Source organism: Onychomys torridus, chromosome 17, assembly GCF_903995425.1.
Source record: "Onychomys torridus chromosome 17, mOncTor1.1, whole genome shotgun sequence".
Lineage (NCBI taxonomy): Eukaryota > Metazoa > Chordata > Mammalia > Rodentia > Cricetidae > Onychomys > Onychomys torridus.
In genome coordinates, this window is record NC_050459.1 from 11,311,864 (window position 1) to 11,329,844 (window position 17,981).

A 17,981-nucleotide genomic window follows, 5' to 3' on the forward strand; every position below is an offset into this window, starting at 1 on the left:
CTACAGAGGAAAGCATGTGTTCTGGGTATCTAGGGACAGGCAGAGGCCACAGTCACCTGGGACCGGAGAGAGGAGGATGAAGTAAGACTACCCAAAGGTACTACCTGGGTGACCAGAGCCCTGTCTTCTCTGGGCATCACTACCCCAAAGGAAAGATGTATTCGGTGTCCGTACTGTTAAACGTCAGTCCATGGCTAGTGTAGCCTGGAGTATGTGAAATGTAGCCAGAGTCACCAGACACATGAATTCTTAATTTCCTCCAGCTAATATTGCAGAAGTGTCAGTTTCCCTGTGGGGTTATATTTTTGTCTTTGACCTTAGAAGGTACCTAGAGAGCAAGCAGGATTCAGATAACTGAGACTTTGGAGTTCTTATTTAGGAAGCAGATCTCCTACTTGGAAGGATCTGCACCTACAATCATGGTTATCAACAGGGGTCTCCTCAGAAATGTGGAATAATGGACACTCTGAGACCTTGGGTGGTACTAATGGGGGCTCTTGGGGAATTTGTTGGTCCCTCTCTCTTCACTCTGGAGAGCAGACCACAATGTCTCCAATTATCTTCAGCAGTTAAATGCTCTCAAAGAATAGGCAGGTTTGAACTTTTTAAAGTGCCTTTGGGCAGGCAAGATAATTTCATTCTCCTTTGCTGCTTTCTGTAAATCCTTCAGAGAGAAGGAAATAAACCCATTACGGTCCTGCCTAGCTGTTCCCTTAAGCTGGCTGCGAGGAAGTGATGTGTGCCTGGCATTTGAGAGCCTGCGGCTGTATCCAAGATTTAGTGCAGGTGTCTTACCCAGGACCACGGCTGGGAGGAGACTGTCAAGATTAGATATGGGCGCCATTTTTGAACACAAATCGTCTGCTGTTGGGAAAGTCAAGGTGAATTCTACCGTAGACTGTTTATGACTTCTTCTGGCTCCTTATATTTTCCTGTTTGGGAACCAATGAAAGCTCCTTGACATGTTCCAAAAAAAAAAAAAAAAAAAAAAAAAAAAAAGGAGAGAGAGAGAGAGAGATTTGAGGTTGCGGCAGGGAGGGAGTGTTGCTTCAAAGGGATCATAAGTGAGATTCCTAGAGTGTGCTGGTGGCTTTTAGGGATAGCAGCAGTTTGGGGGAGCTTTTGGGGGAAGCAGGAAGCTTCAGTATGAAGTCACCAGTACTCCAGAGCTGGGTGCCCACCTGGCTTGACTCAGAGAGCTTAACTCAGAGTGACTGCCCCTGGGAAGGGTTGATCAGTCTCTAAGGTCACATGTCACATGAATGTCAGAATATGTTGTTGAATTCTCATTCCATGTTTTACATAGCATTTGCTAGATACAGATTTGCTTATTGCTTTATTTGATTTGATTTTTTTTTTTGTTATCAGATTTTACCTTGCATCAAAAAATTGTCTATGCTGTTATGTGCAGCCAATTATATTTAGGATAAAAAGCATTCTTTACTGCATGCAAGGTATTCTGAGGAAGTGGAGGAAGTAAGGTTGGCTAAGGCAGAGACAATTCATCTAAGTCCCCAAAAGTGGATGTAAGGCTCCTGGTGTGTTCCTGGGACACCTCTGCCTCTTGTATAGAACTCATTGCTCTGAGGCAACAAGACTTCCTTGCTGACAGCTCTGGACATTTGCCACTGCTGGCTGAGGGCCCACCCGTGCTTGGTCTTGTGGAACATGTGAGAGGTCAGCTTTTCTTTGAGCAGATTAGGAAGCAGGAACATACATTTCCTGTTGAGAATCCCCACTGTAGATTTTTTTCCAGCCTGTGCTTTGCAGAAGCTTTGTGTTGTAGAATTTTCTTGACAAAACAGGTTTCTATTGTCTTCACCCTCAAATCAAAGGAGACCTTTTGCTACCAAGGTTAGAGTCTAAACACAGCTTTTGTTTACATTTTCCTCACAAATATTCTGGATGAGGGATGAGAGCCTCTGAGCTTAGGTCCTCAATGAAGACCTTGCACAGTGTCCCAGCAAAGCTCCATTGTCAGGCTCTAATTGCACCTAATATTTTAAAAGCCACCAGGAAAATTGAGTGCCCATTTCCCTGCACACAGCAGTCCCTCCAGAGCCATGTTCCAGATCTCTTAGGGCCCATTAGGGTGTACATTACCCTGTGGCAGCCACATCCCAGGAGAATCATATACAATCAACACACTTACTTGATTAACCTGTTTGATGAAAAATGTATGTTATCAGCGTTTTCCGTACAGGTGATTATTGAGACCATCTTGGGTGCAATGACTTTGTGTAACATTGAATGATCTTATTAGAAAACCTCTCACAGCAGTTAATGAGATGCTTCACCTCTGCCTGAATAACAACCAAGTGCATTTTATTTATTTGTTTTGGAACAGGTTCTGCCCGGCATCCTGCAGAAGCATTGCTGCATCTTACCAGACAGGAACACAGGTATGATCTACCTCCTCCTGGAAAGAGACCATAGGTTCTGTGACACAAAGGAGCTTGGTGCTTCAGGTAGATGTTGTGTGGGCTTTTTGTAGTTGATATTTGTATGAATACATGATTATTTGGAAGTTAGGATACTCAGTTCTGTGTTGAGTTACAAGCTGAGTTCAGGTTGCTGTTTTTACTGACCAAAGAAATGGATTCAGATGTTTATAATCTTGGATTTTTATGGGAAGTTGGCTGGTTGTTTGTTTGTTGTTGTTGTTTTTGTTTTAATCAAGTTGAATATATCATCTCCAAAGCTGTTTTGTTTGGTTATTATACTTATTTGCTAAAAACAGCACTATTTGTTTTTGGCTGGTCTGGGGTGTTTGATGTCCATTGGTCATTATGGTGGGAGTTAGCTAAATACATGTTCTCTGGGATTTGCATGAGTTGGGCAGAGTAGGGATACTGCAGTGGGTACTTGTGTTGTTCTGCAGCTTTGTATCCTGGATGGATGGTGTGGGCTCTGCACTGCTTTTAAGAAAATGTGACGGGGAGAAAGAGGTCTAAGAGCCATTTTGGAACTTGGTTGTTTTAACATTAAAAATGAGAATGTAAGGTGTGCTATCTTGTGGATCTGCGTTTTGATTATTCCATGTAGATAGCCTCTCATTGAAGTTACTTTCATCAAAATGAAAGTCTCAGAATGCGAGGAGCAGACAGTGGATGTGGCTGCTACCTCCAAAGAGCTTTGCACAGCTTGCACGTCCTTAAAATCCATTGTGTCTCTGCAAATACAAGTGCATGTTCCAGGATGTATTTGTTTTTTTGAGACAGGGTTTCTTTGTAGAACAGCCTTGGCCATTCTGGAACTCGCTCTGTAGATCAGGCTGGCCTTGCACTCAGAGATCAACCTGCATCTGCCTCCCAAGTGCTGGATTAAAGGTGTGTGCCACCATGCCTGGCACATTCTAGGGTATTTTTGTTGGGTACGAAACAGGCTTTCAGATAGTGTATTTGTCTTCTATGATGAGACACAGGGGCTAGCTCCGGTGAAATTTCCAGTGTCTCATTGTGCATATAAATAGGCATGGTCACTGAGGGGTAAAGGGTCTTGTTGATGTTGCATTTTTGATGTAAACACAAAGCTTTGGGGAAAACAAATTTTCATTTTTTAAAAAAATTAACGAAATGTGTATATATTGTGTGACTGATGTCGTGCTTCTTGCCACTGAGACATATTTGTATCTTATTTACTATATTTATAGAGAAACATACTTACAACACAGTTGGATGTTTTGTAAGCCTGTGTTTTCTGGCAGGCTTGGTTAGTAGTGAAGACGCAGGACACGTCCTGTGAAGAAGCACAGTGATAAGGTGTGAGGAGGACCAGGGGCCAAGTCGTTTGTGCCATCCTACAAGCACCATCAAGGCAATGAAGACAAGCTGAGCTCTGGTACATGAAGATCTCAGTGGATTTTTAGGACTGAAATGAGTTTCGGGTATTTTGAGACACTTTGCTGTATGCAAATCTTCAAGTGAGTTTGGGAGATGTTGCCATCTCAAGATGGTTTATTTTCATTCCCTAAGAATGCTGCTTATTGGCTTCTAGACCCACGATGCTGCCTACACTGAGCCCAGTGTTTCTGGATTGAACATGGCTGGTTTTGAAATAACATATATCACTGTTTTGGCCTAATTCAATTGCCTGTGTTAATTTTGGTGAATGAGTTAAAAAGGTAGATTAATTTATTCACTCCTTTTCTCTTTACCATCTCACTTTGGATTTTGTTCACACGAGAACCAAGGCACAAGTTGAGCAGTGTTTTGCCTTGGTTGTTTTGTGAAGGAAAACCACGGGCATGAGGTTTTTCGAAGCACAAAGGTGAATGCAACGTATCGTTGCCAGAATATGGTAAAGCCGAGGTATGGCGTGGTGGTAGAGTTTCCAGTGTGTTTGTGGCCCTGGGCTTAATTTTTTACTTTCAGACACTTTTCCCCTTTTCCAATTTCAGTGATTTTTTGTAATGAGACCTTATTTTGCCTTTAGGTTGAGACCTGTGTACCTTGTAAACCCAGCCAAACAGCTGTGTGTACTGGACTATGGCAGCTGACCCAGGTGGTCAGAGGCATCTGTTGATAACTAGGATTCCAATTGATGCCTCTGACTTGAATCTAGCCACTTTTTGTTAGAATTTGCTGCCAAAATGGAACAATTGGGTCTCTCCCTTGAAACTCATTTTTGGTAAAAGGATTACTAACTAGAAGTGTCCGTGGCCACAACTTCTGGGGTACCAACTCTGTTTCACTCAGTACTGGTTCCTGTGTACCTATATTCAAGCTGGTGGGTCTTAGGTGGATGCAGACCTACAAGGCATGCTGAGTCCTGGGCGAATTTATAAACTTTACTGAACAGCAGCTTCCTCACATACCTCATTTGATTATAGCTGACGATTTCCAAGATAAAAGTTAACCTGTTTTTATTATAGGCAGCCTGGTCTTTGCACTCTAAGCCACGGTTGTCTCTTGTCTTTCTTGAACACTTTATGCCCTTAACTTTTGGGGTGTGGGAACTTTGATTCCTGATGGAAAATGTAGCACACAGTAAAAACTATTTAATCTTCTGTTCTTCTTTGTAAGATTTGTGTATGGATTACAGGTGGGGAAGCAATCAGTGGCAACCGACTGGGTGGATTTCCCTTTTAGTGAGATCCAGGCAGTGCAGATATTGGCATCTGTTATTTCTCATGTCCGGGTTCTCTTCTTGGCTGTCAGCGGTTTGTTTCGGTGTGGTCACATGCTTTAGCGAAGTCTAGGGCACCGCCCACTTGACTCTGGCTTGGCTGCCTCAGGGTGTTTGTCTGTGTCCATCAGGAGACAGCCTGTTCTGCCACCAAGAATGAAGACATTTTGGGAACAGAATCATCTTGTAAAATGGCAAAAACATTTGTTCCCCCGAAAACGGAGTGACAGGCCTTACACAGACTACACATGCAGGGAGATCTGGCTTTGGGCTCTATTTCATTCCAAAGTCACAGAAAGGTGACTGTGAAATATGTTCCCATAGAAGCTGAACAGAAAGAGTTTGATGATCTTCTTCATGTGTGTGGCTGTGATTCTTGCTCCTTTGCTAGTTCAGAGTGGCATTCCTGAAACTCCTGATCATTCCTGTCTCTGAGGTCGCCTGATGGCCAGCAGGGGAGGTGAGGTCAACCAGCTTTCCTCAGCAGGGGAGGTGAGAAGCCTAGTCCCTAGTGTTTGCCACTTTCTGTGTTGCAAATTCTCCTACCACGGCCAGTGGCCAGTTCTCAGCTATAAAGGTCCTGGGAGGAGACTGGGAGGTGCCCATACTCTGATCAGTCCTCTGGGCAGGTGGAGACTCTGGTCTTTGGTACGCGGTACTGACTGTGGTTAAACATGGTCTCTATGTGGTGCAAATTGCTTAGTGTATTTGGGCTGAATGGAATCTTGGATTAAAATTTAGTGTCTGAAAAAGGATCCCTAATTTTACAGTATCCACATAGGTTGAGCACATAGTTGTTTTTTTTAATATACATTATTCCAAAGGACTTTAGAGGCCTACAGGGCAGTCAGCTTAAATTATGCATCATCAAACCATCCAAGGAATAAAAGGGCTGTTGAAATTAGAGTTACTGCTAGTGAACTTGAATATTTAGTTCAGGAAACAGAGGGGATAGACATCTTTGTTGAAGTGGCAGGAAAGGGTGGTAATTTTACATCTCCTGGTTTTCTTGTGAGCCTAAGGTTTTCAACAGCTTGTAATTTCACAGTGAAGAAATAAGGGGAAACCAATGAGTCAGTTTGTTCTTTTTTCCACAGCCTATCTGCAGGGACATGACTTGAAGTGACTGGCGGTAGGCATAATGCACCTGGCTCATACAGATGTGGTTGTGATGCTGTTTCCTGGTGTTGCAATGGATACCCTGCATGGTGGTCTTGCAGGACTTCTGGTTTAGGGTTTTCACATTAGCTTTGGCTATTGCCTATGTTGGAATGACACTGCCCTCTTCCAATGATAAGGACACAGACCTCAGTTCCTGGCTTTCTCCTCCACATAGCTGCTGAACATTTTGTTGCAGCTCAGGCAGCATCTCACTCTGTGTTGGTCTGAGATGGTACAGGAACCTCAGGAAATCCTTGCTATCCATGTGTTGCTGTCTAACCAAGTGCAGGGCAAAATGATGAGGATGAGGAACGGTGTTGCTGGTGTGGGAGAAGAGGGGCCATGGGTGACTGGTGAAGCTCCTGGGACAAGAGCAGCAAGGACCGTGCATGGAAGGGTCCTGGAAGGATGTGCAGTGGACAGAGTGGACACACAAGGACACAGAGTGCCAAGGGATGCCGTTTTCATGTTACGGGTTGAGGGTTTATTCTTTGGAAGGCCAAATGCTTCAAGTGAGCTTTTTCTCCCCCAGTTACTGCAATTATTTATACTACCTTTTCCTTTCAAAAAGGAATTGAGGTTGTACAAATAGAATGCCATATGATATGATTCATAAACTAAGAATAACGAGCTCTGAGCTAAATGGAGAAAGCAAACGCTGTAAGCTGTGGAGATTCGCCTTCTCTTGTCTCCTAGCACTCTGTGCTGTTGTTGAGTGAACAGAACACCCATGTTCCTGCTCTCCCTCTCTTTGTCCACCAGCCAAAGACAGAAGAAAACCCTCTCATGCATCAAAGGCCTTAATTTCATAAACTGCCAATGACTCTATCAGAAAATTGCTTGTGCTACAAAATTACTGCCAGAATGTAAGGATATAGGTCAATAGTTTAGGACAAAAATTGCTTTATTCAATGTGGCTTTTCGTCACCTATAGTGTCTCATTGTATATTACATGGCAGTTTCCCATTAAAGTGGAGAACTGTATACCTCAGTAGAAATGCAGCCCAGAGTGAACTGTGTTCTGCCACATCTCTGCAATGGTCTCCTGTATGGAGCCTGAGAGGTTGATACCACAGATCTGTGTATTCTTCACTTAGGGTCCTTGTTAGTGGTGGCTTGGTATGAAGGTGAAAAGCCACGAGACCCAAGGCCAAATGCTCTTAATTCTTCTCCTTTGAGAAGTTTCAGTCTCACCCTGTAGTTTGAACAATGTGCCTTAAAAATATCCCGTGAGGTCACTGGGCCACCCTGCGCGGGCCACCACAGCTCTCTGTGGCTAGGAGGAGCCAAGTTAACTTCCTCAGGAGGCTCACAGCTTGTCCTGCCTACAGTTTCCTGTTTGAGGAAGCGAGAGAAGATGATCCTTACCCTGTGCCACTGTTCTTTCCAAGCCTAAGTGGATGAATGCTAATCTTAGCATTGTGTGTTTAACTAGCACCTCAGAATGTACTCCAGGTGATTGAGGGGAAGTGACCACACAGTTCCAGGTGCTCTAGGGTTTTTCAAAGCTCTTTAGGCTGAAAAAAAGTATTTAGGCAAGAGATTTCTTAGGATGATCCTTAGAGTTGGATGCTCTGAAGTCCACTGTGGGGCTGACAGATTTCCTCTGGGAGTCTCATCCCTGTTTCCATCCATGCTCTTTTAGAGCTCCTGATACCCCTGCTATCTTAGAATATCTTAGGAAGCTCTCTGCTCCAGGGAGAATGCCATGGAGCATCTCGGAACAGTACTGTATAGCCCATCCCTACCCTGCTGGCATCTGGTGCCATGTGGCTGACACACAACTCATTTCTAGATAAACAGTAAACATGCACTCTATACACCCATGTCTACCAGGCTCTACATCACCCACTGCTCTGTACCTTTGTACCTCTGTTCATGGCACATTAACTGTCTCCTTGCCTCTCACCAAACACTCCCTAGTCTTTCTCCTAATCATACCATATTTTTCCTACCCATTCATTTACAAGCTACCTTAAAGTCATGCTAGTATATGTCAAGATCACATGCAACTGATGACAAAAATGAAGGATGACACCAGTGTTACAGCAGATCACCGGGCATGGTCTAACCTCTAAGTCACCAAAGATGGGGGTTGGCATTACACGAAGTGCCTCTTTTTATTACACAAAAAATGTTGGTCTCTTGAGGCATGGATATAAAATGGAATCCTAGCAGTGTTCTCTCTCTCTCTCTCTCTCTCTCTCTCTCTCTCTCTCTCTCTCTCTCTCTCCTTAATTGGTTGGGCCAAGCTCCAGGAGAGCTGGGTTAGTCAGGTCACACAGGTGACTCGTGTAGCCCATCCTAGGACTTAGCCATGTTCCTCATCAGGATCAGGAAGGCTGTCCTTGGGGACTTGGCTACTATGGCAGAAGAAGGGCTAAGAGGAAGTGTGGGGGTGTTCATGGCTTTCAGAATTCCCAGCTTCTCATAGCTTGTCACTCAAGTAAGAGTAGGAAGCACACATCCATCTGTGTTCGGATGTGGAGCGCTGAAGTTGGAAAATGGCTTCAAGTCACTGCTAAGTATTTGGGGGGGTTACACATGAGCATGGTTTCCAAAGGTGCTCCTGGGGAGGAGTAATGGGCATGAAACAGAGGAGGAGTGTGTGGGCCTAGGGTGGGTGGAAAGGGTTGAGACATCCCTGGTTTTTGTGATACTGTGGCTATGGCTTGGCTTCCACACGCTGGGCTCATCCACTTTATGCTCAGATAAATGTTCCTTCTATTGGTTAATACAATATTGGAATGCTAGGGGCTGCTCAGACTCTTGGTACCAAGTCTCTTCAGATGTAGCGGGTCCCCTTAAAGTTAAGAGGGGGGGGCTTCCTCATGGAACATACATAGATACCTTGAGTTATTACAGCACTTTCCATGGGTAGGAATTTGCCTCAGAGTATTGAACAGGGCAGACATAATCTACTCTGACTGAGCAAAACTGCCACTTGTGGTGTTTGAAGAAAGCTAAGTTGGCCTTGTAGGCATGAAAAACTATGTAGAGGGGGCATGTGTGATAAAATATGAATGAAGTAATCGTGGGCCTCACAGGATCCTCATGAATGTACCATACAGGAGCCTGCAGCATAGAACCTAGCCTGCCAGCTTTTTAAGGTGTAGGAGAACCAGTCCTGTGATTCAGGATGAGGTTGCTGTGGATGTGTGAAGATGCCTCAGTCAACAGTGTCTGTGTCTCTGTGTCTTTGTGTTTGCACTGGTGGCTCTGACACTCTCTTACTGGGACCTAAACTTCCGAGCCAGTTCCTGTATCTCCCAAAATGTGTTCTCCTAGGAAACTTTATCTCTCATCTGGATTCTGTCTCTGAACTGTTCTTCTAGGACTGCCCCAAGGGGGCCAGGCCTTTGTGAACAGGGACAGTCTGAGTGACCATAGGACCATGCTTTGACTTTCTGACATATTTAACCTTCACTTTGTGGAGTGAAGAGTCTAGTCCTTAGATGAGATGTTAAGGAAGTTTTGTACTGCCATTTGGATGTTCCATATTTAAATGTTTTTGAAATAATTGTGCCTGTTGCCTTCCCAGATCTGGGAAGGCAATCTTTCCTGAGTACTGAGAACATTTTTTATTGCCATTGCCATTTGGACATAAGTGTGCACGCATGTGTACTTGCTGAAAATTCAAAGATTTTAGATGCAGGATCCTGCTTTCAAATGGCATTATTTGTTGAAGTCATTTTAAAACCCCCTAAGACGATGAGTGTTGGTGATAGTTAAGCCTGTTATAGAAACAGGGTCAGCCATTTGTCTGACAATCTGACTCACTTTATAGGCATTTAAGCAGTCCACATAGAGTTCTGACACTTCCTGCCTATGCTGCTGGGTAGAGCACAGATCTTTCCAAGAGACTTCAAGACTCCCTTGTAGTCAGATGTTTTCCTATGTCCTGCCTGGCTGAGGTTGGGACGAATCTCTCCTACTCATGTCCAAAGTGGTACTTTCACATCTTGCTTCTCCTAGCAGCATCTTGCACCATCTCTTCCGCTTCCCCTTTCCTCTTCTTCCCTTTCCAGTTGGAATGTACCGCCTAACCATATTCTGCCCCACCATAGGCCAAATAGCTTTATTTATCAACCAATCAGAGCACCACATATTCACAGCATACAGGAAGACATCCCACAGCATTTCCCCTTTTCTGTCTAATCAAAAAGGAAGGTTTTAACTTTAACAAAGTAAAATTACATATAACAAAACAGTTATCAAGCAAAAATTACAGTTACAATAGCCAGTCTATTTACATTTGGCAAGTTTAAAGAGAATATTCTATCTATTCTATATTTGTGAATCTAAGGTTTCATTATAATTTATCTTTTATCATAACCAAGGAAAATCATAACTATCTAGTCTTCAGCTACATCAAAGACCCCAGAAGGATGTAATATTGCCTAAGTAAACAGGAAATGCATTGTAAGCAACTTTCAAAAATCTAGAATGACATAGACAGATGGACAATCACTCAGAGTTCCTCTGCAACGTTGGGGCATCCATTTTTAGCCCATAGGCTTAGTCTCTCAGTCACTCTTTCCTGTGTCCTGTATAATGTCTGGCAGTCTCCTCTGCAAAGCAGGAACCTGAAGGACCATTTTGCCTTGTTTTGGCAAATTTGGTGATCATTTTCCTATGGGTCCTGTATGTCCAGTTTATACAACATATTATCAGCAGTTAAGGCAAGAGCAGTTTCTTGCCCAAATGGCTATTTTTGCCAAGAAGATAAATGTCACATGGAGTGTCTTCCATGCCCATCTTTGAAGTAAATTGGTGCTGCCAGGAGCAGACATGTCACATTGTCCAGAAAGTCTAATTTTTTAAAACATTTTAAATGCCATATTCTGTAGGTCTTTGAAGTCTTTGAAGATTACCTACCTAATAGAAATATATATATATATGCCTAGAAAACTAACATGACTATAAGTTTGATTATCATGGGTGACTAATTATTACTCTGTATTTCTTAATTATCCATTACAATTTCAAATGAGCTGTACAAACATAATATTTTAAACAAGAGTAGAAATATACATACAGTATAACAAAATTAACTTTAAATTTGTATTAAACTAAAACCTATAGCAATGTAAAACTTTCTTTTTAAAGGCAGGGTTTCTCTGTGTCGCTTTGGCGCCTTTCCTGGAACTCACTCTGTAGACCAGGCTGGCCTCGAACTCACAGAGATCTGCCTGCCTCTGCCTCCCGAGTGCTGGGATTAAAGACATATGCTGCCATTACCACCCGGCACAATGTAAAACATTTTAAAGAAGCTTTTGCTCTTCAAAAGTAGATTCAATAATCTACCCTTTCATCCTATCATATCTATATCATATCCCCTTTTTTTCTTTTAGAGAGATTGTGTTTAGAAGCTTATATTAATTATAACTATTTGGTCATTAGCTCAGGCTTATTACTGACTAGCTCTTACACTTCTGACTATACTCCCTCACACTTAATTTAATCTCCAAAGGTTCGCCTGGCTACTGGCCTTGTTCTTCTGCACAGAAAAGCTGCAAGATGACCTTGAGTGGTGTTGTAACTGCTGAGGTTTACTTCAGCGGATGATAGTGTTATTCCAGTTCCTACTAGTTTTTACCTAAGGAAGGCTTGGCCCATTCTTTGGTTATTTTTTTAATAGCTTTTAGATATATTTGTATTGAGATAAATTATTTGAATGGATGATAAACTGTTACAGTATATTTATGGGTTGTTGAAAAATTTGAACAATGTTATTTTTAAAATTACATTATAATCAATACATAAGCCAGATTTCAGGAGCCATGTTTTGAAAGAATGAATTATTTGATATCAAATTGACATACTAAGATTATAGGATTGAAATGTGATTGGTGAAGAGTCTGGATAATAAGATAGTAGATATGGTAATAACAAGGACCCTGCCCCAAGTGGTTTTAGTCTCTTGATTGTGGGGTTCTGGGTTGGGAAGTATGTTCTAGCCCCTCTCCTTTGCTACATGTTGGGTGCTATCTGGAGAGAAGGAGGGAAGCAAAAAAGGGACTCAGCAGAGCCTGCCCTGCCCAAGAGAACCAAAAACAGAGAACCTGAACTCAGCGATGCTCATCCTCTGCCAACACGTTCCAGATTACAGTTATGCCGGTCTTGGGACAGAAACATTGTATTGATATGGCCCTTGTCCCTGGGGGAAATGTAGAGAAAATATCACACATAGCAAGGGTCCTGCACAGTGTCACATACCTGATTTTCCTCTGAAGGGACACGGGCTCCTGGTGTGTGATCCACCTGTACCACTAACTTCCCTTCTTGTCAGGGAGAGCTTCCCCTTTACTATGAGATGACTTAACAGGGATTGTTCTTTAACACTTTGCAAATTAGCTTGCTGGAGCTCTGCCTGTTCATACACTCAGCATTTTTGCTGTTTGCTCAGATACTGTCCTATGCCATGAGACACCCGTTGATAGCAGTTTCCTCCAAGACTGAAACATCCCGTCCTGCAGGGAAGCTCAGTAAACAGGAAGAGAAACAATTCAAAACAAATTCAGAAAGTCCCTGAAACTGGCTAGATTCATTAGGTCCCTCCCTGCCAGGGGAAGCACTAAAAGCTGAGAGCGCCTTTCAGCCTAGCAAAGCTGAGCTGCAAAGAGGACTCGCAGAGATGCTAAGCACCAAGGAAGACTGAGACCAGACCAGCTGCCTGCAAGAAGCCGAAACCAGCTGAGCTGCCTGGGTTAGAGCAACTGAGTCACCTAGAAAGGACACTCTTCTGGCTGTTGAGCTGCCTGTGGACTGTGCAGTGTACTCCAGGCTCCCAGCTTAGTGAACTATCACCAATGCTGCGAGGACTTTGGTGATGCAGCTCTGTAACCTCTTACCCATACCCCTGTAAGTAACCCCAGTAAAACTCATGGTTCATCAAATTGGACTCAGGTGGTATTGGTGCTTTGGTCTGTCCTGGGCTCCCTGTCTGGTGTGAGTAGACGTGCTTCCCCGGGAAACGTTTTGTCACACACCAGCATCACCACACTGTCTAGTCTTCTCTATCATAGCTTCCCCCTTCAGTCCTCCTTTCCATGCCTTGGTTCGGGTTTATGAAGCCCCCGTTCTCTTGTTGCCCTTCATTCTGTCTTCAGGCATCTCGCCTGGGTCTGCAGTCTTGCTCTATTCTGTTTGTGGTCATAGCCAATATTCTGCACATTTTCCTCGGGCTCCACAGGTCTCTGGGGTTCCTTGTCAGAAGCTGTTGATGTACATTGCCCAGGCTGTCAGTTCCAGTGTTGTCCAGGACTGTCTGCATGTGTGGTCCTTTTGAACACATTTGTACACAGTGTACGCAGGCCCATGTCATACATGGTCTTTCATGGGACAGTTATGGGTTTTCTGGTGCTCTGATAGCCTTTTTTTCTGTTGTTCCCGTAAGACAGAACATGTACGATATCTGTTTCTGCAGTCTGGTCACCTATGTGACATTGGGGATGGCTCCTCTACCATCATCACCGTGCCCAGTTGCTGTCCAATTGGGGCCAGAGCCTAGCTGGTATCTCTGCATGATGCTCGGCTGTTTTGGTAGGGAGTTGGGGTAAAGGGTGTTCTTGCCTCTCTTTTTAAGATGAAGGATACGTTGAGCTGTGGTGTTGAAACACAGTTCTTCCTACTCACCTTGGCTCTTCTGGAGTGAGCTTGTTATTCCCAGTCTGTTCTTGAGAATGTCACACACACACACACACACACACACACACACACACACACACACACATCCTTACAGCGCCCCTCCCTCCCCAATGAACACTGAGGGTTTTGGCCGGGAGAGCTGGAGGGAGAGTTACCTGGTAATCTCACGTTCTGGATGGAAGCAGATCTGGGGTTGTATCAGTGGAGGCTGGAGGAGGGATAGTGGAGTGACCTGTGAGGTATGTAGGTGACACTGCAGGATCAGGTTTTCTGGAGATGACCAGATGCTTGCAGCAAGAGACCATCTACCTTTGTGGTAGTACGGTTTTTTATTCCTAGAAGTCAGAAGCATGCCTTCTGGGACTGACCACACCCTTCTTCCCCGCCCTGTGGTGGCCTCCACTGGCCCTTCTCACTTGTTTTCTGACGGGCGAGGGTTTTAGTGTCACGAATGGCTGGCTTCCTCCTGACATCCTAATAATGTAAAGGGAGCCATCAAGTGAAAGCCACTGAATTCTTTCTTTTGAGATTGAGAAGTTTGAATATTTGTCAAAAAAGACTTCAGCCCAAGCATTTTATTGTAAAAACACTTGTACTAAATGAAAAGTTCTAAAATCTATAACTCTTTCAGTTTTGGTAAAACCAAGTATCGATTAGGATTTGAAAAATATTTTTATTATTTTAAAAATTTATGTGTACATGTATGTATCTGTGTATGGGTATGTACATGTGGGTGCAGGTGCCTACAGCAGCCAGAGGCAGTGGGTCCCCTGGAGCTAGTTACAGGTGCTCTATGTGGGGTGCTAGGAATCTAACTTGGATCCTCTGCAAGCCCAGTAAGTGTTCTTAGCCACTGAACCATCTCTCTTGTTCCCTTGATTCAGTTTATAGATAGGCTTAAAATGGCCCTACATACCACCTGGTATAGAGACCCGGATGACCACTGTAGATTCCTTGACCAGTGAAACCTTGGTTCCCATGGCCAGCTTAGCATGCTCAGCTTCCCTCCCTTCCAACTGAGCTGCAGCCTCACTTAAAGACAGTGATGGATTTCCCACAGGGGCTGGCTTATTTAATAGCACAGTCTCATTGCTCAACAGTTTTCAGGCGACGCATAAATCACACTCACACCACTTGATTTATAGCAGCCATTTCCTCAGGTAGGAGTTGGGGTTAATTTGAAGAGATATTAAGGACTAATGCACAAATAATGAAATTGAGAAAGGAAAATGTTTCTCATGGCAACGTGAAGCCAAAAATTTTGAAGTTAAAAGGCGGTGGGCCTGGTCTGGGCACTAGCAGCCTGGGGTCTAGTATATGTGGTAACAGTGTGGCATGTTACCATGAATCTGTTATGTCATAAATCCTATATTGTGGCGCAGACTGGAAGAAATCGTGAGACCTCCCTCAGGTGTCCCTGTGGCTGTGGATGGGATTTGTTTATTTCTGAATTGGCAGACAGCCTTTTCTGGAGCTGTTGTACCAGTCCGGTGTCTCTGGAGAGTTCGGAGAAGGACCCGGAGGAGAATAGTCGCTCCAGGCACCGGAGTGCTGCACTGATGTCAGAAACTTCCCCTGTCATCACTTGGTCCCTTTCACCCAGGATGTGGCAGTGCCCAATGGCTTCTCATTACATTCAGAATGAAGTCTCTACCTGAAGTTCCAGGTTCTGAAGGTGCTTGTGAGGCTGTGTAGGTTATTTTCTGGGAGGAAACAGTTGGTGACATTCAAGTGTGTCTCTGAAAAGTCTCTAGCAGGGTTTCCACAGTTGAGAGGCTTCTGACTAATTTACTCTACTCCTGGAGGTGGGCATGTGAGGAGGTATTAGAAGCATTTTAACCAAGCCACATAGAACAGGTGCTTGCAACAGAGGCCTAGGGCCTGATGCTAGAGAGTGAGGTGTGGGAGAAAAGTGAACTAAATATGGCAAGGCACTGGAGAGAGGGTGTTGAGAATAACAAAAACAGTCTGGGATGGCCGGCATCAGGAGCCTGTTAGATGCTGTGCAGTGAAATAGTGGTTTTTGGCAGGCTGAGGTTGCCCCTGTATTTCGGATCCGATCAGAAAAGCATCCTCTTCTAAAGAGAGGGCTTACCTACATGTTCTTAGACAGAATGAGCAGCACTAGTAATGCTGCTCTGGGGTCTGCAGCTGCCAGGATATGTCACACTGGAGCATCAGTTGCATTGGGTGCCTCAGATATGAGAGCTGACTAGAATGTGCACTCAGAAGCAGGGCTCAGAGTAAAACCTCTTGGCTTTGCTTCCTCTCAGGAATACATGCAGGATTGGTTTAGCTGGGTCATAGAGTCATTCTAGCTTTAGGTTTTTGACGAACCTCCAAACTGATTTCCACAGTGTCTCCAACAGTTATACTCCCACCAGCAGTAAGTGAAGATTCCTCTTTTCCAGCATTTGCTGCTTGTTTTCTTGATCATAGCCATCCTGACTGCTGGAGATGGAGTCTCATTTCCCTGCTAGCTGACAATGTTGAACATTTTTTCCATATATACCTTGGCAATCTGTACTTCTAAACTTGAAAAGTGTTCAGTTCGTTTACCCATTTAATAATTGGATTACCTGCTCTTTTGTTACTAAATTGGTCTTAGTTCTTTTTATATCTAGTTATTAGTCCTCTGCTGGATGAATGGCTGGCAATGATTTTTCCTGTTCCGTGGCTGTCTCTTTGTTCTCTTGATTCTTTTGTTGTAAGGAAGGTTTTTAATTTGATGAAATTCCATTTGTCAGCCCTTGCTATGATTTTGTGAGCCATCAGAGTCCTATTCAGTAAGTCACCATTCACGTTGTGTGTTGAAGTCTTTCAGTGGAGACACCTGCATACTGATGTTTAGTGCTTTGCTTTTCACAATAGCCATGTCCTGGAATCTAGCCTACGTGTCTGTCAGTGGAAGAATGAATGAAAAATGTGGCATGCACACACAATAGAGCATTACTTGGCCATAAAGAAGAACTAAATCATGTCATTTACAGGAAAATGGATGTAACTAGAGACGATCATGGTAAGTGAAATCAGACAGACTCTAAGAGAGAAGTGCCATGTATTTTTCCATATTTAATCTCCACACAGAAAAAGAAAGATGAAGTAGAAGGGAGACTATAGGGAAGAAGATCAGTGGGAGATGGGAGGGAAAGGGGATGTATCAGGGATGGGAATGATCAAAGTGCATAATCTGCATACAAAGACGTCAGTGAAGCCTTTGTGCAATCATTGTGTAAGCATTAGCAAAAAGAAAGTGCCTTTTGTAGTCATAAGTGGGGGACTGTCCCTGGGGGCCATGTTAGTCCCAGAGTGCTGACTGTCTGGTGGTGGGCACTCTAGAAAGTTAACCCCACATGTGGTACCCCATGAGACTTTGTCCTTGGGGTTGTATTTCATAGTGAGACCTTTGTACCAATACCTGTGACTGCTGGTGCTGTCCTGAGATGCGATGGAGAGCCCTGTGCATAGATATGGGTGGAGGCAGTCAGGATGTATTTGTGGGGTCTGGGTTGTAGTACGAGTTAGGGAAGGAGGGGCATCATTAGGATGAACTGCAGCCAGATGCAGTGGAGCCAACTGGGATTACTTGCCAAGGTGTTCCCAAATAAACCATCTAGGTGTATCTTGTCAGCCTCAGAAAGGTCTCTGTTCATTATATTTGGGTTCTTGGGAACAACTGTGAGCTGTTTTCATTTTGATGGTGATGGAGTGGCAGGGACATGCTGGCTGGCATGCCTCAGTGTAGGTAGTTTTGCTTTTTATATTTACATGTCAGTGGTCAGTGATCTGGACTGAGATGCATTGGCTGAGGAGGCAGGGAGCTGTCATGTGGGATGCTGGAACAGATGTCACTAGGGAGACCAGGGAATGTGCACAGCCCTATGGAAGTGATAGAGAAGAGTTCCATAAGGAACCCAGGATGTCCACATGGTAGGTAAGATTACCCCGTGACCTTTCTTTGAAAGTGTGTTGGTCAGAATTCTTGAGAGAAGTGGGGCAGCCAAGATTGTGTGTGTGTGCATGTGTGTGTAGTGGGGAATGTG

The 17,981-nt window shown here is 44.0% G+C and overlaps 1 protein-coding gene across 3 annotated transcripts in view; it reads left to right on the forward strand.

The window, feature by feature from the left end:
• Dlgap2 (DLG associated protein 2) overlaps positions 1–17,981 on the forward strand; it is a 724,943-nt gene that overhangs the window by 153,888 nt on the left and 553,074 nt on the right. For all 3 annotated transcript variants that reach the window (XM_036166326.1, XM_036166325.1, XM_036166329.1), the window contains one exon: positions 2,348–2,402. In XM_036166326.1, the coding sequence (XP_036022219.1) occupies positions 2,348–2,402 (55 nt within the window). The remainder of the gene's footprint in view (positions 1–2,347; positions 2,403–17,981) is intronic.